At 44.1% G+C, this 24,115-nt stretch overlaps 1 protein-coding gene across 1 annotated transcript in view; it reads right to left on the reverse strand.

The window, feature by feature from the left end:
• The window catches only part of TGFBR2 (transforming growth factor beta receptor 2), a 92,117-nt gene extending 69,232 nt beyond the window's left edge, over positions 1 to 22,885 (reverse strand). The window contains exon 1 of the mRNA XM_030830033.2: positions 22,373 to 22,885. Within this exon, the coding sequence (XP_030685893.1) occupies positions 22,373 to 22,466 (94 nt within the window). The 5' untranslated portion in view covers positions 22,467 to 22,885. The remainder of the gene's footprint in view (positions 1 to 22,372) is intronic.
• Positions 22,886 to 24,115: the final 1,230 nt, after the last annotated feature.

A 24,115-nucleotide genomic window follows, 5' to 3' on the forward strand; every position in this document is an offset into this window, starting at 1 on the left:
CATTCGTGCATCATAAGGTTGGAGGGAAGGAAAATGCTGTCAGGTGACAGACGATCACTTTCCATTCAGCCCCTATAGGCATCTCCTCTACCTTTACAGGGGATGTGGAGGAAATTCTGATTTAGAACAGACACTTTAACTGTAAAGTTTCAAACAACAACCTTCAGCATTAGAAACATCTATGGTTACCCTGGATCCATTCTCTGGGATCAGCTTGAATGATAACCATTAATAACAGGTATGGTTATACAAAAACAGCCTTTTGCTTGCTCAATGCCTTGATTACGTGTGACAGTTAATGAAAGATTGGTATGACTGTTCCCATTTACAGAACAGGGAAGTGTTTAAATAACTAGCTGAGGCTGGCAGCTTCATGAGGGCAGGACTGTCACCTCTCTTGTTCCGGGACAGACAGCCTCAGCCCAGGTGGGCCACATACTGGGGGGTCCATAAATGTTGGCTGAGTTAAAAGGCCAAAATTCAAAATCAAGCTCCTGCCACGATGCCATCTATTTAAGGCTGATTCTCCCCAAAATGCAAATGAAGGAAAAGAAATACAGTCAATTTTAAGGAAATGAAAGTAAAAAGCACTCCTAGTCTCAGCATTATGTTAACAGGGACCCAATTCTAGAACTTGTGTGTAGGGGGTACTCTGAATGGATTAGCGCAGCCGAACGACCCTTGACTCGCTGGCATAAGAAGAGCAAAAAGCACGCGGAGATTCGGTTTGGTTTCTAAGATAACACGGCCCACTTTTAAACCTCCCCCTACATGTTGTTCAAGCAGAGGAAGTGAAACGAAAAAGAAATAAGTTTCAAGCATTGTTAAGCCTTCAAGAAAGGACAACAAAGTGTAGGAAATCTGAAACAAAATCTGAGAATCTGCCCTTAAACTGGGCAACTTGGCTTGTTTTCTCACAGTGCAGCTGGATGAGAAAAGTGAGGTGGTCTCTGCCCTTCCTGGGCATCACGTGTGGCTGTCATGACCTGCCTGTTATTTGCAGTAAACAGTGTGAAGGGCTCTGGGGAGGTAAGTAGCTGCGATCTGTACGATGCTATCTTCCAATGAGTGAGAAGTCAATAGCCCTCCCAGCCCTGACAGTCCCACTCAGGCTGTTGAGAAGAGAAAGCAGCATTTACATGATGATGTTTGATTGTCAATAGGCTGCAGGAGGGCCAAGATAGATCCCAGCACTCATTTTATTTTATTTCACTTTTTAAATTTATTTTAACCAAGTCTATTTGATTTACAATGTTGCATTCATTTCTGCTGTACGGCAAAGTGATTCAGTTATATATATATAAATTTTTTTAAATATTGTTTTCCATGATGGTTTACCACAGGACACTGAATATAGTTCCCTGTGCTATACAGTGGGACCTTGTTGTTTATCCATATTATATATAATAGTTTGCATCTGCTCATCCTCAACTCCCCCCCCCCACCTTGGCAACCAAAGTCTGTTCTCTACGTCTATGAGTCTGTTTCTGTTTTGTACATAAGTTCATCTGTGCCGTATTTTAGATTCTACATATAAATGATATCATATGGTATTTGTCTTTCTCTTTCTGACTTACTTCACTTAGTATAATAATCTCTAGTTGCATCCTTGTTGCTGCAAATGGCATTATTTCATTCTGTTTATGGCTGAGTAGTATTCCACTGTATATATGTACCACATCTTCTTTATTCATCCAGCAGTCATTTTAATATGGAAAAATGAGAACCACAAAGCCCTGGAAGTGCGTCTTCTCACTTGGTACTGGAATCCAATGGGCTGCTCCCAGCTATGGGCGATGGCCACCTTTACATACCGAAATACCATTCAGTACGAGGGCTAAGGGTGGAGTACACAACTTCAACTATGACATGTTGTGAATCACCTTTGATTAGGAAGTCAAACTAATACTTTCTCATTCTTCAGAAGACTTTTTAAGCAAGCTCTTGTGTGCAGCTAACTTTGGCATCTTTGATTTGCAGTCAAATAATCTCATTCATTAAACCTACCCAGTGCTGGAGTGAAGGCCAAGATGTGTAAAGAGCTACATAGCCCCAGAGGTAACCAAGAAAGTACCTTCTGACTCCACTTCACAGTCTCTTACCCATCTTAGTCCTATCTTTTTACCAACACCAATGGAGCTGCAGTCTGGCTCCATTTCTTGTGGAGTCCAATATAAAAACGTGTGTCTATAAATGTAAAAAGAGAGAAGTAAAGATGAGAGATGGTGGGCGTGGGGAGGTGACAAGCGGCCTCTAGTTTTAGGGCATTTGAACTTGCTGTTCCCTCCAACCAGAACGTTCTTGCCCCAGACATCTGCCTTTTTCCGACAGGGGTGTGACAACCATCACTCTCTACTCACTTGTACACACAGACTTCATGCTCCAGAATCGTGAACACTGCCTGGCACGTGGTAGTTGGTCCTCCATAAACACTTACTGTTTCCAGTTTTCTGTTTCCCTTAGCCTTCTAAAGTCAAGTTTCATATCCCTTCCTTAGGTTCCAAGAGAAACCTTCTACCCTCCTGATAAATTCCTCTCATTTGTAAAAAATTAATACATATTTGCTGGAATAGGAATAAAAATATGCTCACAGAGGAAACAGGGGAAAAAGATGTATTGGACCCAGGCATGGAGGGTATAAATAGTCATGGCAGAGTTTAAAGAAAATGAAAACCACGAGGATTGGTTAGTCAACATTAGCTGTATAAAGAAGTCAGTTCAGAAGTCAAAGAGTGATAAACAACAAGGTCCTACTGTACAGAATGGGGAACTACATTCAACATCCTGTGATAAACCATAATGGAAAAGAATATGAAAAAATGTATATGTATAACTGAATCACTTTGCTGTACAGAAATAACACAACATTGTAAATCAACTATACTTGAATAAATTTTTTTTTTAATTATTTTTGGCTGCATTGGGTCTCCGTTGCTGTGCGTGGGCTTTCTCTAGTTGCGGCGAGCAGGGGCTACTCTTTGTTGCAATACGTGGGCTTCTCATTGCGGTGGCTTCTCTTGTTGCAGAGCACGGGTTCTAGGTACGCGGGCTTCAGTAGCTGTGCCACGCGGGCTCAGTAGTTGTGGCGCACGGGCTCTAGAGCACAGGCTCAGTAGTTGTGGCACGTGGGTTTAGTTGCTCTGCAGCTCGTGGGATCTTCCCAGACCAGGGCTCGAACCTGTGTTCCCTACATTGGCAGGCAGATTCTTGACCATTGTGCCACAGGGAAGTCCCTTCAATAACATTTTTGAAAAAGAAGTCAAAGAGAGTTTCTTTCCCAGGAAGAGCTGGCTCACAAAGGTGGAGGACCAGGGGCAGCTATGAGAAGGTGCTTCTTTCCGACGCACTGTTCTGAAGTTCAAGGACATTATACGGGGCTGTACTGTGTAACCTGGTGCCAGGAGCACACACGGCTGCTGACATTTTGATTTAAATTAACTAAAGTTAAATAAAATCACACCTCCAGTTTCAAGCAGCACTAGCCATTTTCAAAGGCTTAGTAGTTGCATGTGGCCAGACTAGATTTAGAACATTTTTCATCACAGCAGCAAGGTCAACTGGACAACACTGATCTAAAGAAATCCAAAAAGACCTGGGTTCCTTGGAAAAGGAGCTCTGAAATCAAAGGCTCCAAGGGATATGGAAGGAGAAGCAGGGCAGAACCAGAAAAGAAGCCCCCCAGGAGAGATGTGCATACTGGCTAAGATGTCCTTGGAAATTAAAGCTCGATCCTGACTATCCTGATTTCATAAGGAATGTGTTTTATATTAAATGATTGGCCATCTGCAGTATTACAGCTGAGGAAGGGACAGAAGACAGTCAGGGATAGGGACTAGAGTTCCAGAGTAAACCCATAAGCTGTGAGTGGCAGTGGAGAAGGTTCCAGAAGTGAGAAAAAAATGGACCAAACTAGGTTTGCAACAAGCTGGCACCTGGGAGGGCTCAAGTCAGCTGGCGCCACCTCTCAAGATGCAAATCCCTCTACCCAAGACAATACACTGCTCACAAAATAAGGCCCATCTGACTCCTAAGTTCTTATTAAACCCCATTTCAATGGCTGGAACCAAATGCAGAGCGAGGCACACAGATCATGTTTCCATTCAAAGCCCACATAAGCCTACAGCAAGGAAATGAACATTTCAGGAAAAATACTGGCCTTTTTTTTTTCAAGGTTTTTGGGAGGGTGTAAGTCACAGCACGCCAAATAAGGGTGAGTTCCCAGAAGAACACAGCAGAGAGGTGACCAAGCGGGGAGAATTTATTCACAGGGGAAAAATCCCAGTGCCCTCTGGGAAGCCACTTCCACTGGACGCTTTTGAAGGAAGCTGAACCCAATGAAAAGCATTCCTTCAGAGCAAGTTTTCTCCCTGAGATTTCTACCTGCCTCTTTAACTTCTCTACCTCGTTTTCCAGCAGGAATGGTTTATAATCCCTACCTCTCCAGGGGCAGAGACCTTAAGCGTATTTTCCTCCTGCAAGACGACACTATTTGTCCAGCCCTTTAAAGATTAAAACTAAAAACACAGATAATAAAAGAGGGTATTATAATTAGAGTGTATTGAAAAGAGGGTATTATAATTAGAGTGTATCGCTATTGAGTATTTCCATAAACATTAGGATATCATGGATCCAGGACAGAGACAGTCTCTAATTCCAAAGGACAGGAATGGAAAGGTACAAATAATTCAATCTGTTCCCCTAAGAAATGACCTGATTATCCTCACTGGAAGACTTGAGGAGAATGGGAATTTCAAGGATATGACTGTCCTGTCCATTATGGTAGCCAACAGCCCCATGTGGCTATTTACATTTAAGTTAATTGAAATAAAATAACATAATTCAGTTCCTTAGTTGCACCTACCACATTTCAAGCCATATGTGGCTAATGGTACCCACGGTGGGCAGTGCAGATATAAGATACGGTCACCACTGCAGAAGGTTCTACCAAACAGTGCTGCTCACCAAGACAGCTAAATAATTCGTCCCAGTAACATCATGGAGATTATGAAGTAAAAAGCTCCCCGAATACGTTTCTGGGCTATTGGCATCCTTCTCTAGTGAATTCCTTGCAGAGGTTTATGTATATTGTACAATCAAACAAACCAACCTCCCCGGGCTCAGGCCCATTCAAATGGCATCAGATATGATAAAAGGATTCTGTTGAGGCTCTCCTCAATTGAAACTCTAAATTCTTTAGATTTCTAAAAGTATGAAGTGTATGTTTGAGTTACCCGTGGTGCGGACATGCCAGGAAAATATCTATGAGTGAGACTTGGTAAAAGAAAGTGCTCCCTTGGAATTAATGAATCTGTGCCCTTGTTTGTTTTTTCACACCATATTTCAGAGGAGTCAGCAGGCTGTGCGTGGAGTAAGGTCTAGATGGAACCTAAGGATATGTGGGCATACCAAAGGTTCTGGGACTTTTAAGAGCTTCCCTATATATCTTTTGAGGTGCAATGAAGGAACTATTGTTTTAAAAAATCATGAAGTGTTTGGGGAAGGGAAGGATTGGGAGTTTGGAGTTAGTAGAGGCAAACAATTACATATAGAATGGATAGACAACAACGTCCTACTGTATAGCACAGGGAACTATATTCAATACCCTGTGATAAACCATAATGAAAAAGAATATAAAAAATAATATGTACATGATAACTGAATCGCTCTGCTGTGTAGCAGAAATTACACAACACTGTATATCAACTATACTTCAATAAAATTTTTTAAAATATATATTTTTTAAAAATCATGAAATGCTACTGCTGGTGGAACCCTATCCCCACCATGGGGTCAGAAATAAGGGTCCAGGAGCTGACTTGATGCGTAGGGAGGTTGTGACGGGCTCCCCTGCCTTTTGCTTATTGCAGAAGCCTGATGGGAAAAGAAGAAAGGGGTCCACTGCCTGAACATCACACACTCCTGGCCTTGCAATGGTTTTAGGATGACATGCCCCTACTTACGATTTGCTAGTGACTGGAGAATTAAGCCTAAACAACATGGCCTGGCATTGAAGGCCCCCATAATCTGATTATCTTTCTGCTAAAAAACCCATTATCAGAAACCCTTTGATATGTTAACGCCTTCTGCCTTCCTCACCCCTGGCATTTCTACCTTCTCCCAAGATCTACTTGTGCAAGGCCAAGGGATCACCCCCAAGGTGCCTGCCCAGGCCCTGGAAAGAGTTCAGTGCCTCTGCCAGCAGCTGTGAGCTTGACTGTGACCAGGAGAATGGCTTCTCCAAGGAGGCCTGGTGTCCACAACAGGCTGATGCCCACTTTGGCTGCCGTCGGGGAGCTGGAGGACGGCCTCTGTGTGTTCGGTGGGCACACATCACAGGCAGGCGTCTTCCCAGCTTCCCCTGTTTCCTTGCAGCATACGCAGAAGCGTGACCCTGGCTAACAAATGGACAGTGGTGCCACTGAGTGGTACTCAGCCCTTCAGATGCAGCTCAACCATTTCCCCCTTTGGAAGGTCATCAATCTCCAACCCAACCCAGAGAGTTCTGCCTCCTTTGGCCTTGACTTTTAACCACCTTTATGGTGAGGTAGGCCTGTATTTACCACACTCTGCAGGTGAGTTTCCAGAAGTAAAGGGATTTTGATTCTCCTACAGCTTTGTAACAAAACCTTGCTCTTGTTATACAGGATTTAAAGGCAGAAGACGTGAGCTTTTGAACCTAAAAAATGGTACTTCTTTGCTAGGAGACATCAAGTAAGTCTCTTGATCAAATTCTCCATTTGTAGCCTAGCTGAGTGGGTTCCACATGAGAATCATCTGGGGATCGTTTGAAACAATACTGATGCCAGGGCCTGACCCCAGGGCAAATGAATTGGAACTTTTAGGGGTTTGGCTCAGGCATCTAAAAGCTCCTTAGATGACTCTAATGTGCAGCCAGAATTAAAAAAATAAATACCGTTCAGGGAGGATTTATTCTATATGGAGTGAAGAACTCACTGGGGACAAACTTAGGGCGTAGAGACGGAGGCATGGCAGTACCGGATAGAGGTGCCAGGCCTACCAGCCATGTTTCCCCACTTGGCCTGCTGTTAGGAAAATCACAGACTGCATTAATACTGTACCTTATTATAAATGTATACAGGTAGGGTCAAGTCCAACCCAAGCAATCTTAGTGACTCATAAAAAATCTTTTTGGGATGAGGCACGAATCATAAACACAATGGCCCCAAGGCATTCGTTTGCTATTGTACAAATTCCTTCCAGGAAGATCATTTTTAGATTAATTTTTAAGCACAGATTTTACAATTTACTATCATTTAAAGGGTGGAAATCCTCTGCCAATCACCAAGGGGACAATAAGCTTAAAGGAAGGTCTGTTTGAAAGATCTGAGGAGCAGGCTTCCTGAGAAAGCTGAATTTCTCAAGTGTTCTGACCCCAGGAGGCAAAATGAATAGCGAGTTCAAGGAGACAAACGTGAGAAAGTTTATCTCCCTTTAGAGAAACTAGCAAAGAAGTTAATAAGATACACAGTTCCTTAGATCAGAGTTAACAGTTGTAGATAAGCTTTTCCTTCAGAAAATCACAAAGCTAAGTAGATAAAACACACAAAAAAGATAAGTTTTAAGTCAATATGTTCCTGCAATGTAATTTCTCTTCCTGGTCTGTGATGTTTTTCTTCTTCATTCTATTTAAACAAACATATATTGAGCAGCATCTATATGATAGGTCTAAAGAAGGATCATTTCTGAAATGTTCAAAATGTGAGTATTTTCCTTAGTACAATTACATTTGCATTCACAGGAATCAGTATGTAAAAACAATAATTTTTAAAAAGGATTATATAAAAGGTATTATTCCAGAGGATTTACTACAAAATCCCTTTAAAAAAGAAAGTGCATAAAAGGTAACACTGAAATGTATTATAGTTTGAAGACGATCTCTCCAATTTTAATATAAATTCATGAACCCAGTCATTATGTAAAGAAGCTCATCTGTTCTAGGAAACATTCACTGAGGAGGAAGGATCAGAATGATCTGTGGTCCTGAGTCCAGGAAGTCATCCTGATGGATCTGGTGGGGGAGAAAAAGAGGTCCACGTGACAGACGGGGCTGCTTTAATGCGTTTCCTTAACCGAAATTAATTAAAACAACAACACAACCCAACTTCTTTTTCTATGTTGTGGGGAAAATAACGTTTATATAGAGCACAGTGCAGGAAGCAGGAATCTAAATTAGCTTTGCGTGCTGGCAGCCTGAATAATGCTTCTGCCAAGAGGTCATTTTTTTTTTACCAAATCCTTTCAAAATGTCACAGTCACAGGCACAGTCTTCGCTACTCCTCAAGGTATAACTTCTTTAATATCAAAGCAATTTGACTAAACATTACATGTCTAATGTCACTCGTGTTCTGCCAGTCTACACAATCCTGTTGTCCCCTCCATCTTTTTCAGACATCCATCTTTAAGAAGATCTGTGAAGGAACCCCAGACAGTCCTTGACCTCTGGGCCTTCCTACGTAAAGACCCCCATATCCCTGACCATGTCATGCACCTCGAAGCTCTGGGGAAGAGCAAACCTACAGGACTGGGGCAATGGCCACAGGTTTTTATAAATGGCAACATCTGCCTCCTGACAATGGTGACATGACCCTCAGAAAGCAGACCGCATGGTGTTTAAAAGAGAAACTGTCCCCACAAGAAAAGGGGAAAAAGAAAATGACTCACGACACAGTCTGAACTCCAGTAAGACTGGTGGACAAAACCCTCAAAGAAATGTCTGGCAGAAGGTAATGCTCCAGTCCTAAATGCGGCTTCTCAGGTTCAAGGCAAAACAACGAGGCTTCTGATGCCAACCCTTCCATCCCCGCTTTTGCAATTCAGTTACGGAAACATAAAAACACAATGGGACCAGAGTTTTGATCTTATATTTACTTAGATATTAAGCGGCGAGGGAATACAATGACTAAAAACAGTAAAATGATGAAAAGACAAATGATACTTTATGATGCCTCGGGTGGTTTCACCTTTCTGGGCCTCCGTTTCCATGTATGTCAAATGGGATTACTAGACTCATCTCAGAGGGTTGTTTCCAAGGTTACAGGTGACAGGCAAGGGAAAGTGTTTTACAGGTAACAAAGCACTCTATGAACGTATGGGATTATTAAAAAACTATTATCATCAGACATGGTCAGTATGTTTTCTTCAAAGTTATCTGACTAGATTTTTTCCACTGGTGTTCTTTCCCCCATCAGTCTCAATTATAGTAAAGTTATTCAAATCACTTCTCTTTTCTGGTTCCCTGGCACTAGTTTTCCATCTGCCTGGACAAGTAAGTAAATGACTAGTTTTACAACATTTGTTGTGCTTTTAATTTTCATTTAACGGCTATTTTAACAATGAAAGACACAGTATACATTCCCAAGAGATAAGCACCAGAGGGTGGTTGGCAGAAATGTTCGCTGAAATAGGGTCCTTCCACTGCAGCCCTGGTCACTGCTGATAAAAGGCACGCAAGCCCATAGTGTCCAGAGGTTTATGCGGCTGCTTTCAACCAGCACAGTCCTCAACTATCCACCCTCACTCATCTCTTGGTTTTCTTATAACTTCAAGACTCTTCAACTGAGAAAGCATGATGGCCATGTCTGCTTCCATGGGCTTCTTGTGTAACCTGGGAAGATGATTTAAGAAAAGTGCCAAGACTTTTCAGGGGCTTGCTCCAAAAACTCTCCTGAACATAAATTATTTTAGAGTATGGGTCATCATCAAAACAGACCATTGGGCTTCCCTGGTGGCGCAGTGGTTGAGAGTCCGCCTGCCAATGCAGGGGACGCGGGTTCGTGCCCCGGTCAGGGAGGATCCCACGTGCCGCGGAGTGGCTGGGCCCGTGAGCCATGGTCGCTGAGCCTGTGCGTCCGGAGCCTGTGCTCCGCAACGAGAGAGGCCACAACAGTGAGAGGCCCGCATACCGCAAAAAAAAAAACAGACCATTGTATCAGAGGTCAGGTATTGTCTGGGGCTTCATTTTCCAGAACCTAAAGCTAAATGTATAAATAAAGACATACAGAGAAGAACAAAACTGCTTTGACTGGCAGAACACAAGTAACATAGACACCTAACATTCAGTCCATTGCTTTTACACAAAAGAAAAGCAAAGCCAATAGACTTAGAGCAGAGGGGGTTCAAGTTCGTTGGAGCTCCAACAGTTATTCAAGAAGTAACCACTGAACTGTTAAGAAACCAGATTCCCTCCTGGGCCCTGAAGACACAAGACACATTTCATTCACAAACTGGTAACAGGAAACACTCTGAGTTTGACAAACTGCTTTGCAAAGTGCTGAATAAATGTAAGTGATTCTATAATTGCCACAAACATCCCCACCAACACCACCATCAAAATCTTGGAAGATTCATGTTTTCAACAGTTTTGAGAGCTCACCAACAGTACATCAAATTTAAAGTATTGTCTGCCGACACAGATGTAGAGAACAAACGTATAGACACGAAGGGGGCAAAGTGGTAGGGTAGGGGTGGTGGTGGGATGAATTGGGAGATTGGGACTGACATGTATACACCGATGTGTGTAAAATAGATAACTAAAAAGAACCTGCTGTATAAAAAAATTAATAAAATAAAATTCAGAAACAACGTATTCTCTGCCTAGTCAGTGCCACAGAAATATTAAGACACAAATTTCTTATTTCGCCTCCTTTTCCCCCATGGATAAAGCAGAGAGGGCATTGCTAATGCATGTCTACATAATTTTATGAAGTCTGCCCCAGAATTTCCACAGAGGAGGGTTCAGGGGTGATGACTCAGCTGGAAAGGAGGGGAGACGTGTCTGGAAGCCGTGCTGACCCAGGAAGCACACTAGCAATGGAGTCTAGACAGCAGGGGGCTGTGGAGACCACAGTGATGGAGGTGCTGAGACCTTCCAGGCCTTCTTTGGAGACCCATCCGTATTAAGCGCCCATCTAAGGCAGCCTTCCTACCTAAGTCTCCTGAGCACGCGCTGTTTTACCAGGGCTTTCCCAAAAGTGCAACCAGGAGTCCCCCTGTATATGGGATGGTTTGCATCAGGCAGGTGGAAAGATGTCTTCAGCCGCTCTCCACTGCCCCAATACCCCTCTATTCAACGGCCCCTTCTCCAGCCATCCCAACACAGGAGATAACCTACGAGTCAGAAAATGAAAGGCAGGACTGGCAATAAAAACCCAAAAAACAAAACAAAACAAAAAAACCCGTCCCAAGTCAGGTGGTATGATTTGCTTTCTGACTTTTCCTGGCCTCTGTGGTCATAACACGTTGAGCCCTCTAAAAGATGCACACAAGAACATAAATGAATCAAAGGCAGGCTGTGACGGATGGAAAAACAGCAGCCCTCCACACCCCCAGACTGCAGCTCCCCTGAATTCACAGAAAGTAAAGGCTGAACACACAGAAAACCTCCACTGTAAAGAACAACTTACACAAATCAGAACGTTCGAGATTTCCCACAAGCCCATGGTTCTCTCACACACCACCACACGTGGCTATAAATAACAAAGCCCTTGACGACACACTTGGGGGAAAGGGAGGCAGTCTAGTTAAAAAAAAAAAAAAAAAAAAAATCTTGTCACCGCCATGTTGGATTTATAAGCACTGTCCCTGGCCTTTAAAAGCAACGAATTCCAAACAGCAACAATCTTTTAGTGACAATGCATGCTGAGCGCCAGGGAAGAATCAGACAGACTGTTCTCCCTCAAAGAGCTTTCCTTCTAGGAAGGGAGTTAAAACACACACACGTCCAGCCACAGGGAGCTTCCCACCAGGGCCGCCCGAGAGGAAGCCAGGCCTGATGGAGAGGTTGTGAAGGGGAGAAATAGGACAAATCCAACTGCAGACCTGACAGAAGAAGTGGGGTTTGGCCAAGCGTTGGTTCAAAGGAACAAAGGTGCTGTAGGGCATGAAGAGAGAATGGGAAAATTGTGGGGAGCAGAAGGGTCACAGGTTAGAAAAGCTGAGTAAAACCAGGGCCTGAGGATGCACGAGGTCAGAAAGGGGGCTGGGGGAGAGGCTGGCACCATCCAGGCCTCCGGTGATCTAACTTATGCTGGGGTCCTTCTCTGTGTCCTAGGAGCCAGGGATGCAGCCCTGACCTCAAAAAGGAAGCAAGGGCCACGCAATCACCTAGGATCCATGGAGAGGATCCACAGAAGGCTTCCAGCAGGTCACCTATTCAACATGACACCTGAGGGGCAGAGTTAACTGATGGCGACGTATTATGTATTGAAGAGATGAAGGGTGTCCGTGGGCAGAAACCAACGAGGAGATTCTTACAGATGACAGAAAACAGGAGTTCAGACTTGCACTGTGGTAGCATAATTTAAGAGCAAAAATGCATTTCCTGTAACTGTGTTCCTGTTGTAAATAATGTCTGATTAAGAGACTCTAGGTATTAAAATTTGAAAGTTATTCTGATAAATAAGTTGAGATCTGATGGAACAGGAAGCAACATGAGACCAGGTTGCAATGGGAAGTGTTTTCTGTCTTTGTTTTTTGCCAAGTAAGATGTCAAAAGAAAAAAAAAAGTCAGAAAATAAAATTATTTGGAAAAATCATAAAGTAGTTGTGAGAACCGGTTGTTGCAACTGACAGGGACCCATAATTCTTGAAGACAAAAGTAACTGAGGGGCAAACATGGCCTTATGTTGAGTAAAATACAGAAGCTCATCAGTGAGAAAGCCAGCCGTGGGGCTCTCAGAACAGTCTAAAATTAATGTTGAAAGATTCAAGAAAAATTGAGTCCTCACTGAGCACTGACCAAATAACTTTCTCAAGACAAAAGAAGATTTTTTAATGTTTAAAAGTAGAACCACTTCCTGAAAAACCTGACATTAATTCAGTAATTTATTGGAGACATCATTTGTATACAAGGGAGTGCGACATATTTTAAGCAATGCCGAGGTGTAATAGCTCCAAACGGATTTAAGGCCTACAGGTGTCAAGGTGGTCTGTGATTAAACACCTAAGGAGTAAACATGATGAATGGTGTGAGTTCAGCAGAGAAAAGGATTCCTGGGAGCTACACTTGGTGGTCAAGGCACAGTCAGTGGAGGAAGCAGCCAAGAAGGATGCTTTTGGAAGAGAGACGGGTTAAAACCCACTCATTAACTGACTTACCCTCAGCAAATCTCTCTCCTGCTAGCCTTAAAGCATTACTTACCCCCAGTTAAAATGGGCCCTGTAGCTGAGGAGGAATCGAAGCACCTTCATAAAATGGGCAGCTATCCTCTTCCTCAGTGACAGGAACAAGTCTGATCTGACACACTGAAATCTCTGCACTTGACACCCCTGTGGAAAGGTTTTCATGCTGTTACAACAGTGCTTCTCAAACTTCGATGCACACACGAATCACTTGGGGGTCTTGTTAAAATGCAGATTCAGTGCAGTAGGTCTGGGGAGGGGCCCAACATTCTGCATTTCCCATAACCCTCAGTGATGCTGATCCTGCTGGCGGCTGGACCACCCTTTGAGTAGTAAAGTACTGGAGCATCTTTAGTTGCTGTTATCAGGGCATGGTAGAAAGGCATCATTTTTGAGCTCAAGATTCGGGCCTCAAGGCATACTATAAGTCATAAAAAGTAGATGTGAAAAGGAGAGTGAGGCTCCTGGAGAGTGAGAAAGTAGAGCCAGCAGGGCTGCAAGGGGAGGGGATGGAAAACAGAAGAGGGCAACAGAGGAAAAGGCTGGCTGGCCCGCTGCTGATTAGAATAAATAAGAGGTGACAAGAAAGAAATTATAAGAATGAAAGTAAGAGTGCCCAGGATGTGTTGAGAGTGTTAGAAAGTATTTTACTTTCTAATGAACTTCAAGGGATTCCAGAATAGTGAATACAAAATGTTACTTTTGGGTGTTTTTGTCCCTTTTCACATATGGTCTTTCTCTCTTTTTTTTTTTTTTTGCCTAATACTATGGGTTTTAGAGAATAAAACATAAACGTGAGCTGTAACAACAGGACCGTCATTCAAAGCAATAGTTAGAAGATTCCTCCGCTGCTGACTATACAGAAATGCGATTATAGGACAGCTATTCCCCTGCCTAAAACAGCAGTCTGAAAACTGCCAATCTGGAGCAAATTCTGTCTTTTCTGAGAATATTTTAAGAAAAGAGGTGGAGAAATTTTTGAAAGGCAAGACAAGACTATACTCAGACAAGTTTCCTTTCTTTTCCCAAAAAAACATAGAAGCTCCTTTAGGGCTTTCTCTCTTTTCTAGACATAGCAAAGCATTTCATAATTCTCTAACTTAGGAAAACGCTTCACACACATTCTCACCAGCTCAAAGAAAGGAGAGGATGCAAACACTGTAATTAACCAGAGAGAAATGGTATTCCCACCCAAACCAAGACAGCCTTTCTTCAGCAAGGAGAAAGTGGGAGCTGCAGTGAACATGCTCTTTAGTGAGGATGTCTGCTCAGGCACCTGCACTAGGGACATTTCAAAATAAACGTGGCTTCTGTTTCTTTTTTAAACAGCAGTTGTCTCCAACAAACTCCAATTGGATATTTGTGGTATTTGTTAGTTCCAACCTGTGATGACGTTCGATAGTTTTCTATTTTGATTAGCTAAGGATTATGCTTTCTAAGCCAACAACAATGATTTCCTTTACTAACATCCAGAATGAAACATTTTGGAACATAAAAAGCTAAAAATCTCATCTAGGTCAGTGCTTGTCACTATACACAGAAGAAAAATGAGACCCAGGGAGACCAAAGGAGGTAACCAGGTCCCCCAGACACCTTGACTGCCAGTATGACAGGGTTTAATCTTCACCAGCTGTCTCCGAGGCAGATTCTTAATCTCAAACTAAGGGTCAGAGCTGGATTAGATCATTCAAGATCAAGGTTTTGTGATAATTACATATCTGCAACTTCTTTTCTGTTTGGTATGGGGCCTCTAAACTAGGAAAGTGATGAAGAGACTAGGAAAAAAAAACGCTTTGGTTTGGTGATGTAACAATGCAGACTCCAGAGTATTTGGATGGGGTTGGGGGTGAGGAGGACTTTGAATTTATTTTCTAAGCCAACCAGCAAATCCTGCCATTAGGCATGTAGTCAGGTCTTGTGGAAGTCGAAGCTTATAAATTTCAGGGGCACTCGTTAAGAAAAAGAATATAAAAATTAAGAATAGAAATGTAGGTATGAAAGAGAATATTTAGAGTGGCATCTTACACATTACAAATTTTAAGAAGCTGCAGATACCACAAATATAAAAGTTAAAAGAAAACAAATATTTTTATTAATTAACTGCCTGATACACCTCTGAAATATTATTGCTACATTTTTTGGTTACATTCTCTTTGATCACCTCTACCAATGATATTCCACGATATTCTCTTTAGAGAAAATTTAAAATAATTCAATCTTTCCTCTAGAACTGTTGATCAGAATTTGTAAATTTATTCTTGAGATAACTTGGAAGTTTTTTCCAGCTTCATAACTCATTATAAGTAATGTCATATAAATGTTTTGGGTTGCCTCTAAATTTGGGAAAACCCCTACGAAGTTGCTTTTACAGGTGAGCTGTAATATTCAGGGCATCGCAAGATATCTTAAATATTCTCTACCTTGATAACACTCGTTAACCACATTGCCAGGGCCCCTCCCAGAGCCAGAAGGGGGGCCTGCAGCAGGGAGAAGCCTTGAGGTTCCATCCACATCATGGTAAATCCACATTGGCACACCATATATAACCCCCACCTACTTATGCATCCTTGAATTCCCCCAATTCTTCCGAATAAAGTGCCTGTTCTATTCAGAATACCTACTAAATTCCTTGATGGCATAACTATGGCATGATTCAGCCAGGACTGTATCACCTGATGTGTATATTTCATTTTCCCATCAAGGTCACAAGACAGGCCTAACATTTGACCACCTGGTGTATGGATCAAACGTTATTTTATTTACCTAAAGAAATTACATGGGAAATGCAACCAAGGCACTGGGAAATCTTAAAGAAACTGTGTAAGTGAAATCCTGGATAGAACAAGTCAAATGAATATAGCTGAAGTTTCCTGCAGGAAAAGACAAGCCATGAAAAACTGAATTTCCCCAAGGAAATACACCACTATGATTACAGCCAAACTCTTAGCTTTTTCATTAATGAGCAAATTCTCTACTCCAGGGAAAATATGATATAATCAACAATAACTAATTTTGTACCTAACACCTCTGCAAAGGTGTGTTGTTGGTGCAGATCAATCCCCAGTGTTGGAAGACCCAGGGCGGGGGGACAAATGGTGGCCCACAGACCACACGTCAGAATATTGAAAGTTATAAATCACACTGACAAACCGTTCGATCAAGTAGGTTTTATCCCTCTACCTTGATTGACAAATGCACCTCCATAACGTCTTAGAAAAGACCAAGTTCAACTTCAAACTCTTGACCTGCTCAGAGACCAGCCCTGGAACTGGGGAAACACTGTCCCAAACCCGGCCAACAATCTACCTTCCTCTTTCCACTGGCTGCTTCATCTGGCACCAAGAGGGACCTTGTGACATGTAAAACACCCAAGTTTTAACACTCACACCCCCCCACACCCCACACATACACGGCTGTCCCTTCGCCACCCCTCAGGCCCATAGACCAGTGGCTACAAAGGCCCTCAGGAAGATGGGTCCAAAGGTCCATGTAGGCTGTAAAAGTGGGTCCACAGCCATCCGAACAGCATATTTTGGGTTTCCAGGTACCTGAAACTGATCTATAAAGGGAGACTCTGGACTCAGAGGCCCAGGAGTCTCCTCACCCCATAACAGGGGCTGAACAGAGAACAATAAAAGCAGTGCCCTCTAAATCCCAGGGCAGAGGCTCCGTTTGCTCGTACACTAGGCCTATATTTTAACTGAGCAGAAAAATTGGGGGGGGGGGGAATATCTCATCAGAAAAGAGCAAAAATAAAAAACAGCCGCTTATCTTGAGAGCAGGCAGCCTTCCCCAGATACAATCTCACCCATCACATGCAGCTGCCCTGAGCTAAGTCCATTCTAATGATCTACAGCTTCAGCCCTGCGAACAAAACACAGACGCTAGGAAACCCTAAAGAGGCCAAGCAGGAGATCCTAAATGGACCACAGGCAAGGAGGCAGTTGCTCCATGTTGAGTGCCAAGACCTAAAAAGCTGATTATGGCAAATAAAAGACAGATCCTTTTGGGAGGAGAAGAATATTAACCACCTACAAGTTTTCTAAAAGTCAAATCATCCCCCTTTGTGATACTGGATAAATTCTACTCTTCAACATCATCCCCCTTGTGATACTAGATAAATTCTACTCTTCCCACCCTCCCCAGCAGCTGTTCGAGGTCTGTACACAGACGCTGGTCCTACATGCCTGGAATCTGGGGTTGCCAGTATATATCTCTGAAAACAGCGCGTGTCCAGCTGCTGTCAATGGTCAAGGCACAGGTCACCGGCAGTGGGTCCCACCACCAAGACGCAATTATCAGACTAGGAACAGCAGAGTTTTCTTGGTCAAAGAGACTCTACCCTATCCTGATTTTCGGTAGGACAATGACGATCAGGAAGGAGGTAGATCATGCAAGCAAAGCAAATCGTGACCTCAGGGGCATTGAATGGATATTAGATGGTAAGTTCCCCTTTCTTGAATACGATATCCCTTTACTCACTCCCTAACTTCCATCCCAACACACATACACACAGATATACCAGGGAAAAGGGCCGAGCAGAACACAAGGAAGACAAGGTTAGAAAACACACACACACACACACACACACACACACACACAGGCAAACATCAAGTTGCTTTGTGCAGACTCTATCTTCTCCATTTATAAAATAAAGGTAATGAAAATTATCTTGTCGGTTTCTCCTGAGGATTAAATTAGATAATAATGTCAGGCGGCTGGCTCAGAACAGGTTCTCAAATGTTACTTCTCCCTTCTCCCCACTTGTCCTTGAGAGGAGCCAACTTACCCTGCTTGGCTTCCCAACCCTCATGACATGCCAGGCAAGAAGGAGAATCATCGTTATCCCACCTTGGTCAGAAACCACAAGTAGGTAGGAAGCAACATATTACAAGGGAAAGAAGGAGTGCAAAACAAATGGTGAGCATTCTTGCTGCTAATACCTATCTGCTAAATCATTTCTACTGAAAATCATGAGTTAATCTGCTGAAGTTGTACAGAAGGCCCCCGAGGGCAGAAGCCAACAAGGTGACAGAGTGATGCTTTTCTGTGGAAATTGGCTAAATAATGCCATGCTGTAGCCAGGAAGGACTTTTCCTCCACACCCTATTTTAAACTGTTTCGGTGGTTTGCATCAGACCTAAATAATAGCCACACTGCTCTTCTGCAGATAGCAGCTGCCCCAGGGCTGCACTTCCCTTAGACCAACTCACTTCACTGCTTATAAACCAAAACAGAAGACCCTGATGAAAAAAGAAACTTCAAAGCTAAGTTTAGATTTCGGCACTTCATTTTTAATGAAAGTCTCATTTCAACAACCTTCTAGAAAAAAAAAGAGAGAGAGAGAAGATTCAGTATTCACTGGCAAATGTCTTTGGTAAGACTGAAAAAGTTTTGCAATGGCTTTGAATGCCCTACATGAATTCAAGTGTACAACTAAAGAGGTTGGATGAAAACTTCTAGCAGCTTTCCATCATGTCTGTCAGAAGCTGACATGTTTGTCATCTTTTTCCATAGGTCATCAGAATAAAAGATCCAACAACACAGTATAAAACAGCCAAATTGCCGATTGAGATCAAAGCCAAACTATTCTCAATAAAGATTTTACCATTCAGACCAAACACCCAATAAATAGTGACTGCCTGGTTGTGGAAATGCTCGACTGACTTGCAGTGCCTCTAGGAGGATGAATGGAGGTTCAGCTCAGCATTTCCTGGGTGCTAAGTGATATGCCAGGCACTGCCACAGACCCTGGAGACAGAGAAATGAGTGGGACAAAGCCAGTGCCTTTGAGAGAATGGGTAAGGGAGTCTCATCAAGAGCTAATTCTGCCTTACTATTGTTAGCAGCGAAAAGAGAGGCCTGTCCCCGGGAGGAGGGAACCTATAGCTCCACCCAGGGCGTTGAAAGCAGGTTTGCTTAAGAATGACACTTAAGTCAAGTCTTAAAAGATGAATCTAAATTATCCAGGGTAGCAGGAGTTCCAGACAGACAGCAGCTTGAACAAAAGTGAGGTGGCCCAACTGGGGGCCCGGAATAAGGCAGGCACAGGAAACAACAGATCAATGAAAAACACGTTCAGGGGGACAGTGGAGGGAATGGAAGGAAACACAACACCCAACAGAGTGGGCTTTTGACAAAGGGGTCTAGAGTCAATAATGCTTCCAAGTACACAGGGTTAAAATATACATCCTTCTCTGGGCCTCAACACAACCCCCATATGTTAGACTCAATGGAGGCAAAGACCAGACCTGTCTTATTCACTCAGAATACTGTTTCCAGGTCTGAGCCTCCTGCCTGGCAAAAAGTGACATTCTATAGATACTGTTGAGAAGAAAGAATGGGTAATGGTCACTTTCTGCAATGGCACCAATGAAGTGTCATTCTTAATTGGAAAAATATGGTTAAAAAAAAGAAAATTTTTTGAAGTTGTGTTGAAAACTGAAATGCAGACCATGTAGCAGGTATGCTGGCTCCACAGACAGCAATGAGGACTCATCATTTCAAGGTGGGGTGCTACCTTGAAAAAAAGGCAAGGAGGGACTTCCCTGGTGGCACAGTGGTTAAGAATCCGCCTGCCAATGCAGGGGACATGGGTTCAAGCCCTGGTCCAGGAAGATCCCACGTGCCGCGGAGCAACTAAGCCCGTGTGCCACAACTACTGAGCCCGCGTGCCACAACTACTGAAGCCCGCCCGCCTAGAGCCTGTGCTCCACAAGAGAAGCCACCGCAATGAGAAGCCTGCACACCACAACAGAGAGTAGCCCCCGCACTTGCCGCAACTAGAGAAAGCCCACGCGCAGCAACGAAGACCCAATGTGGCCAAAAATAAATAAATAAAGGCAAGGAATCCAAAATGTGATGAGTATCTTATAGAAACCATAACTAGTTAAAAATAAATGGCCTAGAGGTGAAACATGTGCTTTCTGGGAACAAAAGCAAATAGACCAAAGATCAAATTCTGGACCTAGCAGTTTCCAGAACCCTGACAAAATCAGCAGTGATTTGGGGAAAGAAATTTATCTCTACAACACTTCTACCAACATTGAGTCCTCAACAAGGATCTCCTGTTAGGTATTTGAAAAGTAAAAGTTATATTTTTCAGATCTGAAGAGTTTTCAAACATTTAAAGTTTTCCCCCAAAGAGCAATTACTTAATTTCAGGCATTTAGGAAGAGTGAATCTACTAAGTCAAAAACAAAAACTAAAATACCTTTAAGTATGTACCTTAGTGAAGTTTGCTCTTATACTGAAGTCCTTGGCTCACTTGTCAATATACTAAATATAAGATGGATTTTTTAAGTAACCAAAGAGAAGGCTGTGAACAATCTCATTTCCTCTTATCTTACCATGCATTAAGATATTTTGAAAAATGTAGTGACAGATTACCAATTACGTTAGGAAAATCCTGAAACCATTTACTTCCATAGAAAATTAAATGCAAGTGGAATTAGGTTTCCCACCTCCATTATAGCTACCTTTGACCTTCAACTATCTTCAAAATGTAATTTCACATGAATACCAATCCAAAATGATTCCTTAGTTCAACCATTTTGTGGCTTTAATTTCATAAAAATATGAAATCTGTGGGTTTTGTAATACTGTCTAAAAGCCCAAATAAAAAGCCAGTTGGCTTTTAAGCTAATTGTTTAAAAGTGTGTATATAGATGAACTGAGACTGACTCATGAACTACTGAGTCTGGAATTTGCAAATCATAAATCTTATCCTCCTAAGCAAAGACTAACAGAATCAGGGCCCACTAATTTCCTTCTTTCGTAATCTGAAACAAAAGTTTTAACGATTTTTAAGGTACACTGAAAATTAAGGGTGCTGTTTAAAATATTAGCAAAATATAACTCAGTTCTTAAGAGTTTGGTGTATAATCAGAGAGTCGAACATTCTGGTACTGCAAAGTAAGAAAGCATCCAAGGATGAAACAGTGGAACTTTGTTAAACTGTAGAACTCAAATCTGTGTCGGATTTTTTTGTTTACAATAGTCTTTCCTCATTATCTTAAAAACTCCCATCTCCATGCCACCTTCAGTAAAAAAAAATATAACTTTTAAAAATTTTCAATCCACTTCAAGAACTGTGAAATGTCCCATGTAGAAACTGGTCCATATTTCTTTTAGACAAGACCAAAGGTTAAGTCTGCCCCTGGCCCTTGGTAAACAGAATATGTGCCTCAGAGTGACGGGGACTGTCAGATCCTCCACATTTCATCCCAAATCCACACAGGGCATCTCCAAGTTACCAAAAAGGAGTAGAGAGACAAAAGATGTTAAAGATGAAGGGAATGTAAAATGATCCAAATCTAACCATGTCCTTTCACAGATGAGGAGACTGAGGCCCAGAAAGGTCCCAAAACTCCAAAGACTCCATTACCAGAACCCAGATGCAGGTTCTCAGTTCTGTAGCAAAGAGCTAACAAAATTTCTAACTTTTAAGGTCTCAGGGATTCGGTACTTTCCATAACAAATACTTAAGAGTTCAATTCCTGCATTTTTCTCCCCTCAAAACCTCCTAGACACCAAGATCAGGTGGGCAGGGGGATTTACGATTTTAACCCTTCCGTTTCATTTCCACCAAACAACTGCACAGAACCTTCAAGTCCGCAAGACGGGGCTGTCCTGCTCCAGGCAACATCTCCAGCACCTAGCGCCTAGCAGGCACTCAGTAAATACTCCGCCTTCCACCTGACAAGCCCCACTCCCTGCCGCATCCACGCCAGCCCGCAGTGGAGCGAGACAAGTTTCCTTTGGCAATCGCCTTTCTCCTTGAAACTTTGCTACAGCAACTCCGGGCCAAAAAGCCGGTCCGCGGGCATGTGGCCCTGGGCAAGAGCTGAGGATGGGGGCCCTGCCCTTTCGGGGCACTGGGCGATCCCGGGCCGGGGACCAGGTGTGCCCGCCGCTCGCTCGGAGGCCGCCCGGGCCGTGTCCTGCCTCCGCCGATCACCAACTTCTCAAACTTCCCTTTCCGGGGGTGGGGGCGGCCCGGGACGCAGCGCCCTTCCTGCCCGCACAAACGGGGCCGGGCGCGCCCCGCACCCCCGCCGAGACAACTTTCCTGGTCTTTGGAAAGAAAAACGTACCCGTCCCAGCGCAGGGTGCTGGGGCGCGGGCACCGGGGCCACGTCCCGGCTTCCGCCCGCCTCCCGGGCCGACTGTCAAGCGCAGCCCTGCGGGGCCCCGGGGACCCAGGCGCCAAGCCCGGGCGGGGGCCACTCACCGGACTTGGGAACGTGAGGCGGGATCGTGCTGGCGATGCGTGTCCACAGGACGATGTGCAGCGGCCACAGGCCCCCAAGCAGCCCCCGGCCCATGGCAGCCCCCGCCGCTCCGCATAGACCGGCCCGAGCGCGCACGCCGCGCCTCCGCGCCGCGCCCTGCGGACCCGCGCGGAGCAGCGGTGCGGCCAGATGTGGCGCCGCAGAGGGTGGCGGTGGGCGAGGTGCGGGGGGCCCGGCGGCCGAGGGGAGCTGCGCGGGAGGCCGGCCCGGCCGGCGGGTGCGCGCGCGGAGTGTCGTCGGGCCGGGCGCGCGAGTGACTCACGACTTCGCCCGGGCGCCGCAGGGGAAACAGGAAACTCCTCGCCAACAGCTGGGCAGGACCTCTCGCCGCCCCGAGCCTGCTCCCCGTCTCGGCTCCCGGTCCTCGCCCTCCCTCGCAGCTGCCAATCACGTCCCCGGGACCGGCCCCTCCGGGGCTTTGGCAAACTTTCAGCGGCCTCGCGCGTTCCCGCTCCGAAGACTGACTACGGAGCACTAAGTGCACACGTTCCAGAAAGTCACTGAACGCAGAGAGTGTCTGCGCTCTCCAAAGCACCCCCACCAGCATCCTCCCGTTCCCCACAACCCTCTTCGGGCTGTTCCTAAGTGCTTCAGAGCTGGTTTTCAAACTCCAAGTGGCGACTCAAGAGTGGATGCTGAAATCTGAGTTGTGAGCACTTTTTTTTTTTCAAGTAAAACAGTAAAAGTATTTCCTCATTAAACTTTGTTTCAGTTGTGTATGCCTAAACCATCACATTGTAAAATGTTTATTTTACTGTAGGTGGAAGTCCAGAAGTCTGTTCTCAAACTTTAATGTGCTCATGGACCCCCTGAAAATATTGTTAAAATGCAGATTCTGCTTCAGTACATCTAAGAGGCAGCATTTCTGATAGGCTCTTGGGTGGTGCCTCCCATTTTTAGCTGCCTCTTTCTTCCTGGGGGGTGACTGAGTGAGCAATTATAAACAATAAGCCATCACAGAGTGATAATGGTAATGGGAAATGTTATCTTCAGAATGTATCAGGTATGGCAGAAAGTGTGAAAGTAAAAGTGGCCTGGGAGTCAGCTAAGTGCCAGAGTTTGCCTTCCAACACTGCCTGTGAAGGGACAGAACTCTGAGCCCCTCCCCTGCAAAAGGGGACATCGGTGGGAGCAAAGGACGAACTTTCAACTTTCCCTTCTTGCTAAGGTGACCAGGTTTGCCCCCAAACTATCCTAGTGTACATCTGTTTCAAAGTTGAATTATTAACAGAACTCCCTGTCTCTTTCCCATGTGTCTTGGCTGGATATTGACTCATATGCTCATCCTACTTCCAGCCCCCTCAAAGAGTTAGATTCAGTACAGCCCTCTCTCTGGTCAGGAGATCTTCCAGCAGGTTACACAATAGACTCCTTTATCTGAGACAAAGCTTGTTTGCAGAGGCAGGTGGCCAGGCTTACTGGGAGTAAAGGCAAACTAGCTCTCCCTGGAAACCCAACCCCTGAAATCTTCCCTGTCAATCTGAGAGTTCTTTTGCTTGATCCTGGAAGTTAAGTCTTGCCACCATTGTTCCACCCAGCACAGAAGCTGACTTTTAGGAAAAGACCACTTCCTAGCTCTTGAATTTAGGATGCAGGAAGTGGGGTGAAATCATCAGGGTTGGGCATCTTCCTTCCCACCAACCTCCTTGCCAAAGCCACTTGAGCAAAGGAGGAAAGTTGAG

This window comes from Globicephala melas, chromosome 11 (assembly GCF_963455315.2).
Source record: "Globicephala melas chromosome 11, mGloMel1.2, whole genome shotgun sequence".
NCBI lineage: Eukaryota > Metazoa > Chordata > Mammalia > Artiodactyla > Delphinidae > Globicephala > Globicephala melas.